Source organism: Myodes glareolus, chromosome 2, assembly GCF_982192425.1.
Source record: "Myodes glareolus chromosome 2, mMyoGla1.1, whole genome shotgun sequence".
Classification (NCBI taxonomy): domain Eukaryota; kingdom Metazoa; phylum Chordata; class Mammalia; order Rodentia; family Cricetidae; genus Myodes; species Myodes glareolus.
This window is the reverse complement of record NC_142027.1, coordinates 5,151,020-5,175,317: the sequence shown is the minus strand read 5'-3', so window position 1 is coordinate 5,175,317 and position 24,298 is coordinate 5,151,020. Positions and strand designations below refer to the sequence as shown.

At 47.2% G+C, this 24,298-nt stretch overlaps 1 protein-coding gene across 4 annotated transcripts in view; it reads right to left on the bottom strand.

Annotated features, from left to right (window-relative positions):
- Positions 1–24,298, bottom strand: part of Erg (ETS transcription factor ERG) — a 206,842-nt gene that overhangs the window by 74,688 nt on the left and 107,856 nt on the right. The window contains exon 1 of one of the 4 annotated variants that reach the window (XM_085685822.2): positions 23,662–23,819. The exons of the other annotated variants lie outside the window; for them this stretch is intronic. Coding sequence (XP_085541948.1) covers positions 23,662–23,679 — 18 coding nt within the window. The 5' untranslated portion in view covers positions 23,680–23,819. Of the gene's footprint in view, positions 1–23,661; positions 23,820–24,298 lie in introns of those variants that run through there. 4 annotated transcript variants of the gene reach the window in all.

Here is a 24,298-nt window from a genome sequence, read left to right as displayed (position 1 = left end):
CTTAGCAATCATCTTAAAGTTCACTATGTTCTCCTCTATCAAATCAGATGATTAGAACTTAAATAAGAATATGTATTCTATATCTATATATAATGTATCTATGAATATGATATAGATATATATCTATAAATAAGATATCTATATATAAATATAGTTATAGAGTTTTATATATACATATGTCTATGTATCATGTGCATATGTGTTTGAGAGAGAGAAAGAGAGAGAGAGAGAGAGTAAGAGAGGGAGAGAGGAAGTTGAAATTAATGTGCCTACTGATTTTTCCTCAGCCTGCATAGGTGGTGATGAAGAGACTGGTTCAAAGTTTACTCACAAGGAAATCTATCACGTAAGTAACCTTTATTTCCCAGAAATCGCAGTGCAGTCTGGGAGTGGCAATTCTGGCTGACTGGTGAGTCAGCCACGGGGTAACTGTAAGGGTGAGACGCACTGGGACGTGACTCCACCAGCGAAGATGACCACGTCTGAGAACTTCCTGTGGGCTCTCTGCTCTCACCCTTTCAAAGCACTTCCAGCTTGTGCGTCCCCTAAAGAACTATCAGGAGGGAAATGGAGATTTTCCCAACAGAGAAGCCAAGAAGTAAGAGAGGACGAGGAGACCCAAACGCCCTGATGTCATTCTCCCCGGTGACTGACAACCACAGGTTTCCTTTCACTGCAAGTCTACAGCCCAAAGTTCCCTTATCTGCCCTTGGGCAGTGGCATATCAATGCATCCCTAGAGGGACCGGTCATCACAGCGCCAGGCAGCACGATGATTCAGTCCTCCAGCCTTCCCCCACCCTCTCCCTCCTTCTTCCTCTATCACAAGTCTTTGCTGGACTTAAACATCTCCTTGAGAAGGGCTGGGGAGATGGCTCTATGGGAAAAAGTACTTGCTTGCCAAGCGTGGGAACCTGAGTTTGGTTCCCAGCACCCACACAAAGAGCTGGGCATGGCTATCTCACACCGGGCTTTTCCGGCTGACAGCCTAGTTTGGGGCTTGCTTAGCCTTTCTTGAGCAAATAAAGCATAGAATGATAAAGTAGGACCCTTGGTATACCTTTCTGGACTTCATGTATGCACACACACACATACATGCATCACGCACACATATCTACACATACATACATGTTGTATGCACACACACATGAACGTACATACACAAAAACATACCTCCTCAAACCACATAATACTTGTGAGACACACATATTATTTTCCTGGTCATGTCACTGAAAATGTCTCTTGGCCAAATCGGAATCCAACACATTTTGTTCAGGAAAAAAAAAATGGATAGATAGATTTATCAAGGAAACATGCAGACTGCATGGGACCTTTGTCACAGTTAACAGCACATTACAATAACATGAACACAACATGGCAGGCCCCATGACAAGTGCCTACAGGAACGAACGCACATGTACATGGCAATGTTTTAAAGTAGGAGCCACATCAACACCGACTTTAAAGACGAAGAATCGGAGGCCCCGCAAGTTGAGATGCCTGGAGCTGACTTCAGCAAGGCCTGCGTTTCAGTGCAGCTGCCTGGGTCCAGAGCAACCGAGGGGAATTATTGAGAGACTCACCACTGAGAAAGCTGCAAAGCCACATCACAGCACAGGAAGCCCGAGACCTCGAAAGCCAGCCAGACCAGACTAAGTAGATCCGGGACATAGAGTGTAACCCGAACGGCTTAAATTTCCTCTGCGTTCTTTACTCTAGTCTCCTGCCAAAGGCACCTCCTGTCAGATGGTCCCCACACCTACAGTGTGTTTCCCAGTATGGAGGGAGTTCTGGTGTGTAACATCACATGTGACCAGAACCAAAGCGGGGTTGGGGGCTTTTATCGGGGTGCTCAGCCCTTCTGTTTCCTCTGTGAGCCAGGTGAAGAAGAGGAATGCTGTCCTTAGACCCCAAGGTTGTCCCTGCCCTAGGTCTTTGACACTTGGTGCCCCATCAGCAAGCCCTGTTCTCATGTTTCCTTTGGTTGTCTGCCTACCAACCTACCCTGGCCACCTTGATCGCACCACAGACGGGGCACCTAAGCCTCATCCTACGGCTCTGTCCCAAAGCCTCTGGCCGCCTGGTGTATTGCCTCTTGATCCATCTGGGTTCTGTGTGCAACACCCCCCCCCACTGCTGCCTTCTCCATCTCCACAGGACTGGGGCCTGGTATTCACCTGCATTGCCTCAGCTGGTGGAAATATGGAATACCACTGTTGACTAAGTCAATGAGTCGATTCCCACAGATGGCACCCTGGAACTGACTGCCATGTTCCTGGAAGAACTTCTTGAAACAACCTAAAGAAATGAGGTGATTTATTCTCAAGTAAAGAGAACTCAGCCTGTTCTTAGGCCAACAAGTCATCACCCTGTACTGAAGTCTCTGCGATTAAACACAAACCCAGGTGTTCACAGCAATTCGCTGTGTGCGCAGCCCACAGTGGGCGGCCTGGGGACATGGTCCCTGAAGACTACTTCGTCTGAACTCCATCTCCCATTCACAGCAAGGGCACATAAGATGACGTGAAAGCCTCTCCCTGCCCAGGTGGGGTCCTCAGAAATGAAACTGATCCCAGCATGACTGTGTGAAAACCTTCAAACCAACGACAGACAACGTGTGGTCCCATGACTCAGGACAGGAGCCCCCAGCAAGGGGTTCAAGTGTTCCGACTGTCCCGGCTGTTTACGAGCCTTGGCCTTCGCGGCAGGGCTGAAATGTGTCCTCCTAAAGATGTCCCTGAGATAGGACATCGCTCTGCATTGTTTCTGTGCACACCAGCACTTCTGTCCCGGAGCGATCCACCCTCCTTTTAACGGCTGCTGACAGCTCCAATGGCTGGGCAGAAATCAGTTGAAGGAAAGGGAAGTCTTGTCGGAAATGAGATTAATCTTGTAACGAGTGTTCAGCCCTGATAACCCATCTGGGCAGAGAGATGCTTAAACTGGAGCGCAATTAACCTTCACCCGGCAAGTTCTGCCCAACCGCTATAAATATTAAAGAGACAGAACCCTTCCCCACTCCATGTAGACTAAACAACCAGATTTGAATTCCACGTCAACGGCCTCTTCACAGATGTGCACCAACGACCACGTTCAGGGGGAAAAAAAGTAGAGAAGAGTGGAGCCCTGATGACCACACTGGTAACCTCTGCCCTTAGGTTCAGTAAGCCGAGGTCACGAGTATAAAACCCCACTGAGGTGTTTTGAAGTAAAAGCCCCAGCTTCAGGAGAACATGGCACGGCTGTCTGAGGACTGTGGCTCCCACTGGAAGGCACCTGGAGGCGTTCTCTGTCCCTCTGCAGATCAGCAGACACTTATGTAACAATCTCGCTCCACATTCCTGCCTGTGGGCCACAGAAGTTTGCATGAACGGTGTAGCCAGTGGCCCCAGAAGACAGAGTTCTGTTCCTTTTCATCTCTGAGAAGTTAGTGGCGTCACAGACAGCAAACCTGTGAGCTCATCTTTATCAGCACACACTGTAAGGATGGAGCTAACCAGGGGGCCCCTGGGAAGCACTGAAAGGTTAGGGCCTCGACTGGGAAAGCTGGCAGCTAAAAATAACCTCTGTGAGCCCATAGCAGGGGCTGCGGCCTTTATCTTATCACCCAGGCGGTAGCCTTTCTTTAGTACTTGCTTTCACTGAGCCTCTGGGTCGTGCCTGTGCGTATATACAGAAGACACACAGGTAAACAGGTAGCATGGCTAATGTTCGTGATGGCCACACATGGATATAGGGTACCTGCCGTATCCAGGATTTAGACAATTAAAAAGGACAAGATATATCGAAATATATATGCAAAACCGTATAGGGGGTTGATGATCCGTGTCACCAACTTGTCTGAGCAGGACCACAACTTATATCTTAATTTCAAAATAAAGTAAATCTGAAAGCGTTCATTTTGCACATAATAAATTTACCCACCCCTAGGGTTTTAATCTAACCATCATGCTGTCCTAACTTGGCTCTTAAACAGCACATTAGCTCTTACCTCCACTCCGAACCCAGTGGGTAAGCCCTGGCCCCCAGGCCTCGTGGATAGGAACATGCTTGCACACAGCCAAACACATGTCCATGGTTACCTCACCCATGTTTAGGACACAGTCCAGCAAACAAACTAGGATATGGCAAGGCACAAGGGTGTGTCACAGAGAGATATATTACTGCAGACTAGGAGAAGGCACTCTGGAAACAGAAGCTTGCTCTGCAAACTCGTAATTATGTGTTTAAACACACCTATCTGACTTTTGGAGAGAAGAATCTATCCCTACGGAAGCTTTGAAAGATCTTAATCCCACATCCCAGGGACTCGGCTGCCACTAAGTCACGAGTGTAAGAAGGATTCCATTGTATGACCCCTCCCCGCCCCTCACTCTGTGCTGAGTCCCGTGGTGGCACAGCTAGAGAGACAGCAGCCCGTGAGACGGGAGCATTCTCATCTCTGCTCTCGGGCACGTGAACAACACGGTCCATGTAATGCAAGTCCCCGACCTTTCTCTGTGTAGCCTTGGTTGTCCTGAAACTCGCTCTGTAGACCAGGCTTGAACTTACAGAGATTACCTGTCTCTGCTTCCCAAGTGCTGAAATTAAAGGCATGTGCCACGACTGCCTGGCCCACAGTCTGTTTCTTAATCTTACAGAGTCCTCATTATTCATAGCAAGATGAGGTTTTGAACCCAGAAACTAAGCTACTTACAAAAACATAGCACCTAAATGTCACAGGCAGCTCATATTTCTAGACTTGAATCTCCATATGTGTGGTATCAAAGCATATATCAAAGACACAGAAGCAAGAATGAAGAGATAACGCCTGGTCATTTGCATGTGTGACCACTTTTATGAGTTCAATCTTCGGGCTGAGGGCATTAAATGCGAAGTCGTTTTGTGAAGAAAGTCACAAACAATCACATTTTCATAAGAGGTGACTAGCACCTATGACTCATCTCCCCTGGTGGGCGGGGCAGAGAAGGATGACTGACAGCTGAAGCAGCAAACCCCGGGTGCCTCTGCAGAGCCTCGGGTCTGCCTTACACTTCTCCTGTCATTGCTAAGTCAAGGGATAAGAGAAACTGCAGCATCACACCGGGTATCTTGTGAAACTGAACCAGCTGCCGGGCAAACGCTTCGCCCTACAGTGATTTCGTTTTGAGTACCACACAAGATCTAACACTGCAGTGGTGGCCAGGGATACTATCAAGTTTCATTTTCCTTCCTAATAAAATGAATCACATTCCTACCTTCTAGAATGCTGTTCACACAGAAGTGATGGGTATGTAGTCATGAAGGTGAGGCTCCTGGCATTTTTGCTATACCTAACAGGGACCTCAATGACCTGAGCCTCTTCCAAAGCAGACTGTGTGCAGCTGGGCCTCCACGACCTCCATCACCCCCTTCTTAGTCATGGTGGCTGAACAAATCCTACATCTGCAGGTGTTCCTACAAATCTATGTCCACTGGTGATCTCAAAGTGGGGTCTTGTCTATGTAACGAGCAGCTGCAATGAGGTCACACCAATTTAAACCTCGTTCTAGATTCCATGAGAGCATCCTTACTCAAGGCAGAACAGTACACAGACAGGAGTGAAGGGGACAATGAGTATCCAGAGAAGAGGTGGCATGAGCCTCAGAGCCTCTGTGAGAAGCCCATCCTGCCGGTGCCACTGGGACGTCTGTCCTCCCGACCTGGTGTGATGTCTGAAAGTCAGTGGAGGGGGGAGAGCATTTGTCACAGTTGCCCTGGAAAACCGATATCCTAATATGGCTACTGTTTGTAACAACAACAAAGCCTTTTTCCAGTTTATGGCGTCACATGACCTGACATCTGCCTTAGAGTCTTTGTCAAACTTCCCTCAGGACTGGGTTTATGCCAAGAGTTGAGTTCCTCCCCGGTTACAGCAACCAGGGAGCCATGATTTCTCAGGAGAATGTATATTTTTCTGTGGACACTTTTTCATGTCAATTCCTGACCTGACTTAGGAGAGCCTCGCCCTGTACTAGTGGGGGATGAATCCAGTTCATGTGCCAGTGGGCATCACAGGAAGCAAATGGTACAAGCATCTTTAGATTTCTGAATTCTCTATTTCTTTTTAAACTATGTTAAGATCTCCTGGGCTCATTTGGATTGGTAGGATTAACATAGTAAAAATGGCCATCTTATCCAAAGCAATCAAAAGATTTAATGCAGTCCCCATCAAAATTCTAACAATTCTTTACAGACCTTGAAAAAAAAACAATATTCAACTCCATACAGAAAAACAAAAAAACCCAGATAGTAAAAACTATCATGTATAATTAAAAAAAAAATTGCCAGAGGTATCACCATCCCTGATTTCAAGCTCTACTACAGAGCTATAGTAATAAAAATCAACATGGTATTGGCATAAAAACAGACAGGTGGATCAATAGAATCGAATCGAAGAACTAGACATAAATTCATACACCTATGGACACTTGTATTTTGACAAAGAAGCCAAAAATATACAACAGAGAAAAGAAAGCATCTTCAACAAATGAAACTGGTATAACTGGATGTTAGTATGTAGAAGAATGCAAATAGATCCATATCCCTCACCATGCACAATGTTCAAGTCCAAGTGGATCAAAGACTTATTCTTAAATCCAGTTACACTAAACCTGATGAAAGAGAAAGTGGGGAATGGCCTTGAACTCGTTGGCACAGGAGACAACTTCCTGAACAGAACACCAGCAGCACAGTCACAAAGATCAACAGTTAATAAATGGGACCTCATGAAACTGAAAAGCTTCTGTAAGGCAAAGGAAGCTGTGAATAGGACAAAAACAACAGTCTACAAAATGGGAAAAGATCTTCACCAACCGCACATCTGACAGAGAGCTGATCAGTAAAATATATAAAGAACTCAAGAAACTAGACACAAAAAAACTAAATAATCCAACTCCAAAATGGGGTATAAATAGAAACAGGGAATTCTCAACAGAAGAATCTCAAATGACAGAAAAATGCTTAAAGAAATCTTCATCACCCTTAGGCATCAGAGAAACGCAAATCAAAACAACTCTGTGATTCCAACTTACACCTGTCAGAACGGCTAAAACCAAAACCACAAACGACAGTTTATGATGGAGAGAATGGGGAGCAAGAGGAACACTCCTCCATCGCTGGTGGGAATAAAAACTTGCATAACCACGGTGGAAATCAATATGGCGGTTTCTCAGAAAATTGGGAATCAGTCTATCTGAAGACCCAGTGATACCACTCTTGGGCATATACCCAAAGGATATTCTCTTTCATACCACAAGGACTCTTGCTCAACTGTGTTCATAGAAGCTTTATTTGCAATAACCAGAACCTGGAAATAACTTAGATGCCTCTCAGCTGAAGAATGGATGAATAAAATATGGTACATTTACACGATGGAGTATTACTCCACTGTTAAAAATAATGACATCAGGAAAGGCAAATGGATGGAACTAGAAAACAAACAACCCAAGTGAGGTAGCTCCAAAAGACATACATGGTAGGTACTCATTCATATTTGGATATTATCTGTAAAGTAAAGGATAACCATGCTACAACCCATAGACAAAGAGAGGCTAGGTAACAAGGGGGCCCCAAGGATGGGGGACACATACATCTTCCTGGGAAAGGGAAATAGAGTTCTCTTGGTTGGACTGGGGGCAGGTGGGCATGTGAACATGAGGGATCAGATTGGGGGTGAACAGAGGGGAACAGTGCTGAGAGGTGACTGGAAATGGGGGGGCTTTACACAGCTGGGTAGTGCCTGATACAAAGGAAACTTCCACAAGTCTACAAGGATGACCCCAGTTAAGACTCCCTGTGGCCGTGGACGTACAGCCTGGGCTGGCCATCTCCTGGGGTCGAATTGGTCACTATCCCAGTTGTCACTGGAGGGCCTTCACGTAGTGACTGATGGGGGCAGATTCAGAGACCCACGGCCAGGGATTGGGCCATGCTCAGGGAATCCTGCTGAGAAAGGGAGGAGGGACTGAAGGAAACAGGGGGTCAGGAACATCTCAGGAAAACCCACAGAAACCACCAGACTGACTCAAGGGAGCTCACAGAGTCTGAACCAACAACAAGAGACTGACCTAGACCCTCTGCATATATGTGACCGTTGTGTAGCTTGGTCTCCATGTGGGACTCCCAGCAGCGGGAACAGGGGCTGTCCCTGATGCTATGGCTGGCTCTTGGGAACCCATTCCTCATGCTGGATTGTCTGGTCCAGGCTGAATACAGGGGGAGGTGCTTGGTCTTATGGCGACTTGATGTGCCAAGCTGTGCTGAAGCCCATGGGAGGGAGACCTGCCTCTTTCTGAGAGAGTAGGGGTGAGTGGGGGGAGGGGGAGAGAGAGAATGGGAGGACAAGATGGAGGGGAGGCTGAGGTTGGAATGTAAAATAAATAAACTAATAAAAAACTATGTTAAAAGTTAAAACGAAATGACAAAAGGAAGTTAAAATATAATTTCCTTAGTATGTTTTCCAAGTAGTAATTGCAAGCAGATTACTCCATGATTGTCCCATGCAGGCCTGTTCCTCCAGCAAAGTCCTGCTTCTCTTTTAATTACCCAAGAACAATGAGTGTGCAGATCCAAAACGCAATTAGCTCAGGACACAATGGGCTCCCGGTGGCCAGTCAAGTTTCGTCCAACATTTCGATTCCCAAGTAAAAGTCATTTCCTTTCCTTTGAATCCTACAAACTAGAACCTGCTTTAGCTAGCTTCGCTCAGAGGAGAGACTTCTCGTGTGTTGGATCAGTTCTTCACACATGTGTTCCTTCAGGAAACGTTTACATGTGTAGGGAGACCACGAGGAGATTAATTCCTAAACTATCAACCGAAAGACGCTCGTAAAAGTAAAATAAACTTTAAATAGATCCATTGTCTCAACGGTGTAGCCACCGGGCAGCGATTCTCTCCTACGAGGAGATGAGCCCCACCCTGCTCACACAGGCCACACTGACTGAATACAGGGCTTCTAAGACAGACATGGAAGTGGGCAGGGGAGACTCGTGGGGAAGAAGGGGTCGGTGGGAGCTAGAAAAGACTATGGAAAGATATCGGGAGGATGTGGTCAAAGCCATCAGACATGCATGAAATTATCAAACAAGGAAGGAATAACTTTTTAAAAATCTCAGCTTTCAGGAAACCTAGGAAAGGAGTCCTTGGGACCTGTCTGTATTTTTCTCTGAAAATTACATGTGAATAACTTACTGGTGTCTAAGCAAAAATACCAGGCCAGGGTCACAGACTACCTCAAGTCTCACGGAAGACCACAGTTTCACCATTTTCTTCATTCATTTTTTTATCATTTTTATTTACATGTATATGTGTGTCTGTGTCGGAGTCTGTATGGATGTATGTAACACGTGTGCAGGTGACCATGGAAAACCAGAAGAAGGTGTTTCAGTGTTGCATCCCCTAGAGCTGGAGCTATAGGCACCTGATGCTGTGCCAAGAACTGAATTCGGGTTCTCTGGAAAAGCAGGGATTGCTCCTAACAGCCAAACAACCTCCCGAAGACCCATTCCCATCGTTTACTGCATAACAATGGAAGGCATAAAACTTACCAAATTAAATAATACACTTGCACATTTTGACATTTCAGTAAGTGATAACCGGTTTATTGAATCTTGAATCAATTATTTAAGATTATATTATTCAACCAGTTATTCCGTTATTGAAATTAACCTGGATGAAAACAGATTATTCTGTAGTTGAATACAGAAATCTATCTACTAACAGTAGAAACTTATTTACTAGATGACATATTAGTAGATTACATCACATAGTATAAAACCTACAGTGGTGTCACCTGCCAGGTTCCAACTGATGGGAAAATTTGTGCAGTGAATGGAGACCAGAAAATAAGACTAAGATTAAATTATAGAGTCATTAAAATTCTGAAGGCATGACCACAGTCACAGAAGTTGTGAGCAGTTTCCATCACGGCACACTTGGTAAAATTTCTCATTAATTCAGGTCCAGCAAGACTAAAGGGCTATGGCAGATGGGCAGATAATAAACAGGCGGAGGAGTCTTCACTCACTGAAAGCAAAGGCTACAAGGCAAGTGTCTGGGAAGGAGATGTTGCCCAGAGCTGCCCAGGAGCTGCCTTTCTGCCTCTGATTCTCCAGCAGGAATCTCCAATTCACAGCCCAGAGGAGACTGCATACGCTCAACCCATCCAGGGTCTTCATGGTCCTGTGATTAGTATGCCAGCAAGAATATGCACATAGAACCTTGGAAAGGGGTTTTCCTTTCCCAAAAGGGACCTAAAATTGGCCAACAGGTAAAGAGAAAGATTTCAGTCTAGCTGACGTTTGTGGGAATAAGAACCACAGCTACAGGGAGATGTCATTTCACACCAGTTTCTGATCAAAGACAAGACACAGTGAGGGTGGGAATGCTGGTCGTGCGGTTCTCAGGTACATTAAAGACTACCATATGCTCCACCAGTCCCTGCACAGACACCGGAGGGAATTCAGTCCACAGCCGTGCAGACACCCACAAGCCTCCAGCCACTACAGCATTGTTCACCTTAAACATGATATGGAAACAACCTCAGGGGGTAAGAGATGGGAGAGCCTGTGCTGTGTATAGATGGTATTCATCTTTGAAAAGTTAGATTCTGGGCTGGGGATGGGCTTCAGTCCACAGAATGCTTGCCTGGCATCCATGAAGCCCTGGGTTCAATGCTCAATGCTGTGTAAACCGCATGTGGCATCACACACACACACACACACACACACACACACACACACACGCTACATCAGCACTTGAGATGAAAGGAGGAGGGCCAGAAGTTCAACGCCATCACTAGCCTCATGGGTAATTCCAGGCTAGCCTGAGCTACATGAAATGTTTATCAAAAGGGGTGTGTGTGTGTGATTTTCTACCATTTGTCCAAATGTGGAGGAATCTAGCGGACGATGCATTAAGCAAAACAGGTTAGGTACAGAAGGAAAACCACTGCATGATCTTGCTTATGGTAGAGTCGACAACGGTTAGACACACAGAAATCAAGGTGAAAATAAAACATAGACCACAGGAGCGGAGGGAAATGGTAAGATGAAGGCTAAAGGGTAGGAAGCGTTTGAATGCAGGATAATCAAGTCCAGAGGGCATCGCACTACACAGAGACGCCCTTGCTATATGGGATGTCGCTCACAGTAAATCTGGGGCACTCTTGGCCCCTTGTCATACACACTGGATACACACAGGAGATAGCAGATATACTAACTCACTTGAGTACAATCACTTATCAACATCTACATGTATGTGAAGACTCATGTCATACACCTTAAACACAATCAAAAGTCAAAGTGAGTGGCAAGTCATCACCTAAGCCATTTTTTGAAGAAAAGCGTGGATATTTGGAAGGACAAAAACACATTAAAGTCGCTTATCCACTTAGAAAAGGAAGTAAAATGGTTTTCATTTCCCACAATGTGGGAAAAGAATGGATTTTGTATGGCTGTGTTGTCACCGTTGGCACCACCCTGTCGGCCCGCAGGCTCATATGCTCACTACTGGAGCAGCCATCCGCTCACTGGATGGACGCCTGGAGTCCGCCCCTCACCAGGAATCAGCACAGTGGGGTGACATAATCGTGAAGGCTCAGAGCACTGAGCACTGGGTCCTCTCCTGAGGGCTTCTTATCATGCCTGGTGTGACACAGATTCGTGTGTGTTTGTGCGTGCATGTGTGTGCACGTGTGTGAAAGAGACAGACTCCTGACTGACTGAAGGACTGACTTTGAGACACGTGAGGCAAGTGCTCCATTAAGCCACATCCCCAGCCTCCTTCTATTCTGTAATTATTTCGGCACAGGGTCAGCGTTGCCCAGGCTGTCCTGAACTCACACTGTAGCCCAGGCAGGTCTTCGAGCCTGCGATCCTCTTGCCTCGGTCTCCTAAAGAGCCGTGATTATAGCCAGGAACCAGAAGGCCCCTCTCTCGTAGTTTTAATCACAGAAGCGGCCCAGCCGTGATAATTTAGTAGGTGCCTGCTGGCTTCCTCTTGAGAAGGTCCCAACACCGGGAACTGAGGAAGCAGCATCTTTTCCAGCTCTAGGGCTGCTCCCTTCTTGTAGAATGGCACCACCTCTCCTCTGCCCAGCAGAGAACACCCAGGGACTAAGGCTGGGGAAGGGTAGGCCTTTCCCATAGCCATCTTGATTTTCCTTTGAGTGTGGTTCCCTGGGATCATCAAAATGGAGCTGAGTCCAACCGCTCAAAGGTGGGCCCTTGTTGAGTCACCAGACGGCCACATGGCTACGTCTCTCTCCTCTCACAATTTGGCCCTTTTTACAAAACTCTAAATGTCCAGAGTCCACTGGGTTCAAACACAAATATGAGAATTAATTACAACCTGAAAAGATCATTTATGTATTTCAGAAAAGCACATAGCAAGTAAGCTTAAAACATAATAGCAAAGCTGTGTATGCTGGAGCATAATCCAAATGGTTTGGAAAAAAAAACCAAAGGATCACAAATGCAAGGCTACCCTGAGATACACACTGAGAATCTGCCTCAAAAGGTGGCTTGTGGGTGGGAGGGCACACACGGTTCCCACAGAGGACCCACGACCAGTTATAACTCTGATAGCAGGTGGTTTGTGACTGCCTGGAACTCCAGCTCCAGGGGATTGATATCCTTTGGCCTCTGCAGACGTGCGTGCGCGCGCGCGCACACACACACACACACACACACACACACACACACACACACAAACAGTTTGTAAAGTTGCAAAACACGGAGACTAGGGTGAGTACCCAAAGATCTCACCCTTGCACACCTAGGCACCCCGTTGTTCAAAGCTCACTAACACGACAAGCTTCTAAAACAGTCACAGGGCCGCAAGGCAGGTGTCACTGCTCTGTTGAAACACATGAGGGAATCACGCCTCAGGGAGTGGATATAGCTCAATAGATAGAGAGCTTGCCTCCCACGCTCTAAGTTATGGGTTCAATCCCCAGCCCTGGAGAAAAAAGACAAAAGAAAAATGCAACATGAGGCTTATATTTCTAAAGGAGTCTATGAAAAAGGAAGTGAGTAGTAAATCATTCTTTTAAAAATGAGTTTCATTTCTCAGATGTTGTATCTGCAATATGGAGAACAAAAGCCCTATAACATTAGAAAAGAATCAAGCATCAGTAGACCCTTGATGGAGTAATATAAAGTGTCTTAAATTTTCTGTTCTAAATTTTAATTTTCTAAGCCTCTGTATAATTGTTTTGAAATGGAAAAAAAGAGAAATTTTTTTATTGCTGTTGTCATGTCACTAATATTATTCAACAGATCTTTTGAGCCTCCCAAAAAATTCAACCTCCTTTTGAGTCTTACATCCTCAGTAGTGTAAGACTCTCCATTTATCCCAGAATCACACAGCCACAATTCATGGTACCCTACAAACCACCCAGACCCTGAGGTCAGCGAGGCCTTTGTAAACCTGCAGAGGTGGCATCTGTAGAGAACCATGCTGGGAGATCATGGGGTTTCACTACCAGGCAACAAAGCCATACACAGTCACTCCTGCAGCACAGCGCAGAAGATGGAACTGTCTCCACTCACGTGGGATGTTGAGATTCTAGACTTCGAGGTCTCCAACAAGATTAGCTCACAGGCTTTAAAGAGGGGCTGTGCAGCGGGGGTGGGGAGGCTCTTTGGACCATTTCATTCCAGTTCTTTTTCATGTCAAACACAAAATACATAAGTATACCGAGCAGTTGTGTAGATAAAAATCACGAGGGGTACCAACAGGTTAGCGAGCACCCACTTGCAACCCTGGGTTGGTCCTCTACCCACATGTAACGGCTTTCCCAGGCAACTCTAATCTCTGCTTCCGTGGGGCCGTCATCTCTTATGGACCCTGCGTCTACAGGACCAGAGGGCCCTATGCACTGGTGCCCTTCACACTACATGGCAAAGCTTGCAGGAGATGTTTGCCTGGTCTAAGGACCAACGCTGGGAGGGGCGGCAGCGAGGGGCTGCTCAGGGTGTGATTATTTCTGACCTCTGCAGGAGGCTTGGTGGGAGCAGCAGGTTTCCCTGTTGTGAGCCTGTAAACACCATTCTCTGGGGCTTTGCCAGGGCTAGAGCTGAGGGCTCTCGGGCACTATTTATTTTGTTTAGTTTATTGTTTGTTGACTAGATATATTTTCCCCCTACAAAAGGACCTGTGGCTAAGGACGCATCCTGTAGATGGGTAATGGATGGCCCTCTATTGTTCAGGGTTGGTGCTTTGTGGTTTTATTTGCTTTGCTTCAAAGAGCCTAAACAATGCGTTCCCTGGAATTTAACAACTAGTGTAAACGCGGCACAGAACAAACTGTGAACTGAAATTTTCTGGATCCAAATCTTGAGATGTTGTCCTGACTAAAGAGAAAAAGCTCTACAATGTCTTCAGACAGAACAACGCTTGACGATGTCTTTCCTCTGAACTCGGGAAGGACTACTAGGATCATAAATCTCTTTCTGTGAGTCAGAGAGCCTGGAGAGACTTGCCCACCCCCACCCAGGACACGGCACAGTCTGTCTGTGCGTGAGATAGCACCGAGATAAAGAGGCAGACACGAAAGGCATCAAGGCATCGTAGCCTCACGTGCTACAAAACACAGAATCCCCCTGGGAAACCCGGAGGCCTCAGTCCCACGAAGGAAGGAGCAGTGCGCGGGCAGGAAGCGTCCATGAGGAGTCCTTCCTGCGCCTGCGCCTGCGCCTTCGCCTCCGGCTGGCCTGGCTATGGGGCAGGAAGCTTCCATGAGGAGTCCTTCCTGCGCCTGCGCCTTCGCCTCCGGCTGGCCCGGCTATCGGGCAGGAAGCGAGTGTAGGAAGTATCTGTCTACAAACCATTTATCTTCAAGGTAATTGCTGTAGCAGCATTTTACTGTTTACCAAAGCAGTAAACACAAGGTCTAAAAAAAGATGTTTTCCGTCACCAGAGAACAAGGCTTAAACAAATATATGTGTTCTTTTCTCAGAACCACCATCTTAAAAACAAAAAAATGGGTTGCCATAGGCTTACGCTTCAACAGCAAGCCGGTCAAAGGGGCAGAGGCAGGGTTAGTGTCAGGCAGGCAACATCCTCTCAGGGCTATGAAGCAGCAAAGTGGATTTTACTTCTCTTTTAGAAGCATCACAGTTCATCCTGCTTGCCTGAAAAGAGGCCAAGCCACCAAAACTGTCTGTGTTAATTCATGTTGGTGGAAAGAATAACTCCCAGAGTCAGGTAACCCTGAAAGTCACTTGTAGTTGACCTTAAACAATGTTTTTAATTTTCTGGGTCTGTGAATATGTTTTAGTTCTAAGCATCCACACAGTGGAAGAGGCGTTGGAGAAGTCAAAGCCATTCATGCTGGAGAGTTCTAGAGAGAAAGAGAAAAACAAGGCGCAGAGGGGAAAGGAGAGGGAGGGAGGGAGAGAGGGAGGAATGGAGAGAGGGAGGGAGGGAAGAGGATTGGGGTGTGGATCAGGGAGAGGGAGGGAGAAAGAGGGGCCTGCCCTGAAGAAAGTGGGGAAAGCCTACCATCAGGCATCTCCCCAGCAGTGGAGCCTGTCACCTCCAGCAGGCAGTGCTGGGAACTGGTGTTTCTGTCCCGAGCTTTTATTTCGTAACACAGAGAGAAACAGCTGCTTGGAGAAAAGGGTCAAAGAAGCTGAATTCACTGGTGGGCAATCTTATTCATTTGCTGTTGCTCATCTCAGATGGGAGCCGGGTTGGGTGGATGGAAGTGGCCTCCATCCTCTGAGAAGTGAAGCCCCCTTGCGCTACGCAGAGTTCTGAGCGTCTTACACCCCATCTACCTTACAGTAATACAAGTGGGGATGATGGGTTCACCAGGTGAAAAACACCAGGTGGAACAGGCTCTGTCTGACTTGTCCTAGACCAGGGAACAGAACAGGATTAAAATCCCTGCTGGGAGCCCTATGTCTAGGTGCATAGATACCCCCTGCCCAGGTCTCAGGAGACCCTGCTCTGAACCACCTTGTGAGTCCTGAGATCTAAGGAGCCACCAAACCCCAGAGAGGATGGCTCCACAGCCATCTTTGCTCCTCCCACCCCTAAAGAACAAAGGCCAGGGAGGCCAGCTTCCTGTTGAAGTTCTGACTACCCCCTCCCAGGGCGTCCCCTCTTTGTGGCTCTTCTAGGACTGACTCTGTGCCTGCCACCTCCTGCAGGAATGACAAAAACCAACGCTTTCCCACAGGCTCTATCCCAACGCTGGCACAAACAGAGTATCTAGTGTCTCTCTGACATAGTCAGTTGTGGGCTGTGGTGTCCTGGGCAGCCTTCATGTTATTGCTGGCTGCCATACCTCCCAAGGAGAGAGCCATGCAACGTGAAACCACATGTGCTTAAAGCAACGTCTTAAGAAACCTGCCTTGAATTGAGACATGAACTCACCATGTTGACAAATTCTGAAGTTTTGTTTCAATCGTTTCTTCTTCTTCTGAGAGGAAGCTCACACGAATGCACTATCAAGTATGGCCACAGCTCATGCCCACATGGACTGTATTAACTGGACTTGTGGTTATTGACAAAATAACAAAGAGGGCGAGGGCGCTGCAGGGAACAGGTGGAGGGAGGAAATGATGGAGGAATATGCTCAATATACATTGTATAAATATAGGAAACTATCAAAGAATAAGCTTCATTTAAAAAGCCCAATGGGATGCCAAAAGAACTGAGGTTATTTGAATCAATTGACTTGGGGATTCATGCGGAGGTATGAAGGGCTCCCTCCAGAGCTGAACCCATGATGGTACTTATTAGAGAGGGGAAAGGAACAGGAAAGGGCTTCGTGTGTTATCTGTAACAATTTCGTGACAGCAAAAGTCATGGTAAATCATAGACATGGATGTTTTAGACAGAAGATTGTTTAGGGCTGGAGTGACAGACAGCTCAGTGCACATAGTACCCACTGTTTAAGCATGAGGACCCATGTTCAAATCCCTAGCACTCCTGTAACTGCTGGACCAAGCAGTGGAGTGGGGAAAACAGGCCCTGGGGGTTCACTGGCCAGTCAGTCTAGCTGGCGCGTGTATCTGAGAAGGACAACCAGCATTGACCCTGGTCGCCACACATACACGCACATGGCTGCACGTAGACTCACACACGCACGCTCACACACGCACAACCTGGAGCATCTCTGCTTGATGTCCCCTATCATATTTTCCAGAACTAAGCACGCATTGTTTTTACCCAGCGTTTGAAGTAGCAGCCCTGTTGATGTTATGGTTGGATTCTGATGTGGCACTTTGAAACATAAATAATGTGGCTTGGCTTTGGCACCGCTTCTCTGAAACCCTTGCACTTATCTGTGTGCAGCAGCACGGCACCTACTCCTCCCGGGGCTGAGCTCCACGAACACCCTGCCGAAAGACTCCGCTGCGGGCCTAGCGGAAAACACTGACCTGACTGCTCATGACTGACGCCCAAGGCACAGCAAGGAAGTTGATACTTGGGCTGAGGACATGTCAGTCAGTCACCAGCAGACCTGGAATCAGGAACCTCTGCCCCTTGGATACTGCCAAATAAGGAAAGAATTCTTAGGACAGAGCGGAGCTGAGTGGTGGTGTGCCTGTCTCACACGAACAAAGCCCTGGGTTCCATCCCCAGGACCTCAGAAAATAAAAAAATCGCATTTGGCATATATTCCTTTAAACCAGGCATGGTGATTTGCACCTGTAATCCTGACAGTACAGAGGCTGAAGCAGGAGGATTGCCACGAGGTCTGGGCTAGCCTAGGCTACAGAGTGAGACCATCTTAAAGACTCAGAAAGTAAAACAACAACCAAGAACCATCCCCGTCACCACTCAGATGCAGAAGAGGCAGCGAGTCACTGTCAAGCGTTCCAGCGCTTTGTGGTACAGCCGCCTCGTGTGACCGAATGGCTGCTTGAAGGGTTTTGTTTTTCACGAAAGGAACAGATGACAGGGTAGAGAGTTACAAGAACTCTCGTTACCCAGCCAGTGTCTTAACGTGTCTGAGATCGTTCAAGACGTCATTCTTCCCTGCAGAGAAACCTAACGCTGGGGATGCAGGAGGCAGCTGTCATAAGGAGATCACTGGGGACACCGAGAAGGGAGACTGACTGGTCCGCATCCTTCAATAAGTTTCCACCCTTATCTGTGCACAAGCACTCTGAGGCGATGTACCTGTTTATCTAACACAAGGCCTGCCAGGCAGCTCTGGGGATGGCGTCAGTCTGGATCACAAAGGCGAAACATTTTGTGTGCCTTCAAACACAAAGTCCACCTAAAACATTTCAGCTCAGTAGGAGAGAGATCACTGAAAAGAAACACGGCCTTACAACTACTACACTACTATCTGTAGTTAACACATACTGTTCCGATACTTGCCAGCCACTACTGACAACGCTGGCTGAAGATGTGTGTATGTTAACACCAAGAACAAGGTCTTGGAACTTCATGAGACTACAGACGCAAATGAACAAAGGCAAGCAGAAGGGAGAGGGGCTAGAAACAGAAGGAAAAGTGCGGGACTGTAGAAGGAAGGCTGAGCCCAGCGCCAGCCTCAACCAAGGGCAGCGGGAGAAGCACTGGGGAAACACGCTGGGTCAAACGGGAGCAGAAGTACGGACGAGGAGAAAACACAGGTCGCAATGGATAACTGAGACAGGTTCATACAGAAAGGAACAAGAAGCTAAAACTATCACAAATTCAAATCAAAATGAGAAAAAGAGAGCTTCCATTCTTCCCTGACCAATTGACAAACATTAGATCAGAATATCCGAACGGTCGTGAGCCAGTCCCTCTAGGAGTGATGTCTCTGAAATCAGCACAGTATTTTAACTGCACAAACATATTACAGATGTGCACAGCTGCTGGCCCAAAAGTTTCTTTCCTAAGCAACAACACTCAGAAAATTTTTTTTTTCTAGGCATCAGAGAGAGCGTGCCCAGCCGTGAATGCATGAAACTTTGAAGGAAGGCTATTCCCCAAAGCAGGACAGTGGTTGTAAAATGATAATATCTATTTTATATTTTAAAAGGCATAAAAATCATGCTTGTTAAAAGCAGGTAGTGACATGGTGGTGAATTGTGTGGTGAATCAAGAGCAAAAAGCAGAACAGTGAACTGTGTAAAGAAACAGGCACACGCAATCAGAACGACCACACCAGAGGTCCGTGGCCACGGCGGCCTGCTGGGAGGTGGAGAGTCTAAACCGACTTTGCAACCTCTCTGCACTTTTCTTATAGTGAGAAACACCTTGGACGCTACGACCGTAAATCGTACAAAGCAAAATTACGTTTCCCCCTAAAAGCTCATGGAGGAAATTGGATAGTGAAGGATCCCAGCATCCCTCTTTTTGTGCTAACAGACAAAAACAAGACACGATTCAGGCCTCCTGCTATCACCAAACACGTAGTCTTGGGTGGCGGCACAGGTGAAGGCAGCAAGCTGACCACCGCCACCTGAGCCACCGGCTTCTTCCACCTTTCCTGCTGCAGCTGGCTGCCATCTGCGGCCCCACCGTCTCCCTAGCTCCAGCACTCTCTCCGTCACAGGCTCGGAGGCTACGATGATAGAAGCTGGAAGAGACCCTGACGTTTGTCCTGTGTCTGTGAACCCACCCAGGTGGCGTCCGTGGCTGTGGGCTTTACTCCTGAAGCTGGGTTGTGTGAAAGGCGGAGGAAAAACCAGCATCAGAGAGCATGGCAGTTCATCTTGAGAGGGGACCATAACCTGAGTCCCATGGCGTCTGCCGTTTCCTGAGTGCCCGCTAATGCCAGCATGAGGAAGGGTCACCACCACGACGGTGAGAAAGCTGGTATCACACGCCTGAGCACCCAAATGCGAGTGTGTCTGTGGCCACAGGACGTAAGAGCTGGCCTCTGGGGTGATCTGATAGTGTCCCCAGGGCAAGGTAGGAAGCAGCGTCCTTCAGCCCATCGAAGCAGAAGCCCCATAGCAACTGGACAGGGCCTACCATGGCGGTGTGAAAACACACTGTGTCAAGTTTCCTCTGCTGAGGCTCTACACTTCATAAACCCCTGTAGGCCTCTGCAGAACCTCGTGAGCACCAGCAGCTAAATCAGTGCCTCTCAGCTGAAGGAACTCAGATGCTCCGAACGAGTAACACTTCCCTGAAGGCATCATTTGCTTTTCAAGATTTACTTTATTTTGTACATACACTTTTCTAAGAAACATTGAGTGTGTACAAGTGTGCTTGGGAATATGGTTTTAAAAATCACGGTCTGTTTTTTTTTCAGAAGCAAAAAAATAACCATGAGTTTAAAGGAGACAGAGATGATGAGGGAATCATTTTGTTCTGGAACATTCGCAGAGAGGGGGAGTCCTGCAGGGAGAGCTGCTGTGTGTTCAATGAGAGGGGAGAATACAGGGCCACCATTCAGGGTGACTGGTGGACATAGGCACACACAGACATACACACACAGACTTTCACGAATATGCTATACCACAGAGAATCTGTGAATACTCCCGAGTGCACACCATAAGTGTCTTGGAGATGCTGCTGTCCTTTCAAGGCACTTAGGCCAGAGCAGAAGCGGGGATGGGGTGGGGGCGGGGTGGGGGTGGGGGAGCCACTCTGGGAAGTGGCAGTTACCAAGCAGACAATAACATCTGGCACCTGGAGTTCCCTCCACTGTCGCAGAATCCCCGACTAAGCAGGGAGGAGGGAGGCCATGCCTATTCCCCTGATGCAGCCGGGAGGTGAGGAACACAGCTGTAGCTAAGCTGCTTAGCAGCATCCATTAAAGCCCGTGCAGAGATGGCTTTTCCCTCTCACCCCCAGTTTCTGAGCACCCTGGGCCTCCTTAGGAACTTTCCAACTACCCCGAGCCTGCGTGCCTTGGGCCTCCTTAGGAAATTTCCAAGTCCTGTCTGACTCCTGAGCTACTTCCTCTCAAGCTGCCGTTTGAACATGCTCCTTCCATGTCCTTCCATGTGCACACACATACACACATGCATGTATGTACACACACAAAAAAACACACATGCACACACACGGACACACAGACACACACACGAAAGACACAAGACACTCACATACACAAAAGACACACAGACACTCACACAAAGACACACATGCATACACACAGACACATACACACATGAAAGACACACAGACACACACACAAAGACACATACACACACACACAAAGACACATACATGTACACGCACACACTTAAAAGATTCAACTCTAGACTCAAGGCTTTCAACCTAGAACTCACAATCTCCAACTGTTCAGAATTAGAATGTTTTCCTATCCGAACCCTATTCAGTCCGCACCCCCCCGCCACACCCAGTGTTTTTAAATGCAGGACACTATGGGTTTCTTTAAGCTATGGAAATGGCAATGGGTATTGCAAATAAGGTCAGAATAATCTCTGGAGGGCTGAATTAGACCCCTAACTGACGTGCACAGGATTACATGAGGAATGGTGGCCTCCGGAGTCAGTCATCCCTCAGTATTGTAAGAAGCCCTCAAAGTCCTCTTCCAAATGCTTGCACACAGAGATGGTGGCTTGTTTGCCAACATGTTTTTATTAGGGCCCTCAGCCTGATCCTGAAGTCTATGAATGCGCAGAGAGAAATCTAAAATACCTTCACCTTTCCCCCACTGAAACACCGTGTTCTGGAGCCCAGTAAGACTACCAGCATAGTGCTCCCAGGCTCCAGCATGACCGAAGAAAGGAACCACAAATGCGGTGCCTGTGAATGAAAGGGCTCATTGATCTATTTACCAAAACACCTAAAACTCCAAGCGTATTTGCAGTGGGAAAATGTCCCTGTGGGGACTGCCTCAACTTCAGAGGACTTTTCCTCTGCTAATCTGAGGCTTACTCTAGCGGAATTAAAGCTTCCCCACTCCATAAACAAAGCCATGAAATCACCTCACTACGTTACCCTGAGAACCTCACAGACGCTGATCTTCACTGAAGTTACCTCGCAGGGGAGACTGCTCTAACAGGGGCCTTAAAGAATCCCCTGGAAGTCATTCCTATCATGGGGAGACATACGATGTCATACAACACAGAATTCACCATGCACAGAGTCCTACACAGCAGCAAGCAATTATCTCCGAATGTATTCAAGAGTCAAAAATGCCTTCAAACTTCAGAAGCAACTTCTTCTTCATAAACAGGGATCTTAAATGAAACAGCGTAACACACTGGGGTGTTTGTCGAAATGTACTCTGCCTCCTACACGGTGGCAGTCTGCTCTGTCTGTGCCTTTAAAGGATTGGCTTGGGAAGTGGGGTGGAACCCACATAAGTATCTGCTCAAACTATTTAAGATTTGCAAAGAATATTTGATTTAATTGCTTTGAAACAGAGATAGAACTAAGAGTCTAAAGCAGAAACCAAAAAGGCAGAATTTGGGGTTATCAAAATCCAGTCATTTCTACTCACTTAACCCAATGTTAAAATTCCCTCTAGGTCACAATACTGCAGCTGGCCCTAATCCTCGAAGCAGAGGAGAAGCTCTGAGACTTTGGCATGAGCCCTCCTACATGATACAATACATCCTGAGACTGAAAATGAGATGGAACGCTGAAACACTGTTTACCTGATACATCACGCGATAGATATTAGCCAAAGAGGGTTTTCTAACACCTCATCTTGGTGTGGGCAAACCCCATCTTTCATGAGTTTTCAAGCTAAGCAGTAGTGGACAGACAAGTCTTGTCCCATCTCTGTGACACCAAACTATAGACATCACAAACAACACACTCCTCGGCTCACTTTCTTTGTCTATGTAGGCTGCTAGTTTTCCTCATTGCTACAAATGTCATCAACGCCTGGTGGCCTGGAACGTCGTTTAACAGACCCGCCACCTCAGACTCCCACTGCCTCCACCGGCTTCTGTGGCGGTTTCGGCTGTCTGTAGCCACCAGCCCGTACTTAATTCACCGCCTGTGCGGATTTGTCTCCCTGTTAAGCCCTACCAGCTCCCTTCCAGAAACATTTACAAGAAAACACACAGAAACAAACACAAGAGAGGAGAGACCACCGACCACTGCTTCCCGGTCCGCACACACCACACGACTGGGAAGAAAGCTTGCAGCACACAGAGGGGCAGGTGTTTTATTTGTGACAGACACGTAAGCCAGCACACCCAGTTACCACCATTTGAGACGGTTCAGTCCTCTCAGCATGGAGGCGTCCCACAATTCAAGTCAACCTCAGTCCATCCTGCTACCAACAGCCACCGAGTATCTCCCCACTTCCACAGGGACGTGCTGGCACGCCTGTTGGTGAGGAGTCCCAGAAGTGCATCCGAACATTCACCATGGACAAAGCCCATCGCTGTGACCCTGCCCTCCAGCCTCCGTGACGGTTGCTTCGCCAGACCCACATCCAGACACAGCTAGGAACAGGTAAAGAATCTGAAAATTCAGGAGTGCTCCAAACGCCTCCAACCAGAGTAATCCATGGCGCTCAACAGAGAATTAGAAACCCCAATTTTTTTTCTGAGTTTGAAGTTTTTAAGCCTTGCGGATGGTCGGAGTAGGAAAAAGGAAATTTACTAGGCAGCGCAAAGGAAATCTCGTTGTCCTCTATTGTGGTAGGGGGGGGTGTTGCCCAACCCTAACTTATCTGCCTTGATAAAGGAAGCCAAGCGCAAGAAGAGCAAGGTTTTGTCAAATGTAGAGGAACCCTCTCCTTACCTTAATCGTGCTGGCCATATTGCAATCAAGTTTATTGATCGTTAATAAATGTTAATAATAATTATTGCTTCTCTCTGACCAGAAAGTAGTTTTGATGAGGTTGTTTAGAGCGGATGAGATTGTGCTAAGTCTGGGAAATGAAGTCAACCAATGGCAGGAAGAGGTTTCTATTGGTCCTAGCTGCCCAGCCCAAAGAAACAGGATATTTGGGAGTGGAGAGATAAGAGACCCTGAAAACAATGTTGTTTTTCTTGATGATATGCAGCCAGGAGAATTTTTTTTTAATTAAAAAAAAAGGCATCAATTGGCTGAGGCTGGGACTGTCACAGCAGGTGTGACCCTTGTGACTCTGGGTGACAGGCTGCACTAGACCAAAGCAGGATACAGATGTGACGGGGCTCTGCATGGCTGCACATGGGAGGTGGAAGGCACCTCACAGCCTGGGTGCCAGTACTGCACAGCCCCCTCCTCCCCAGGACGCCACCAGCCAGCTAGGATCAAGGACTGAAGCTTACGAGGATTATTTCATGCTACTACATGATCATATTAAATAAGGCAATTTGCTGGCCAGTGATCAAAAAGCCTCCATTTATTCAGTGTCTCCAATGAATGTTCCAGAACTGCTTCATGAATTCTC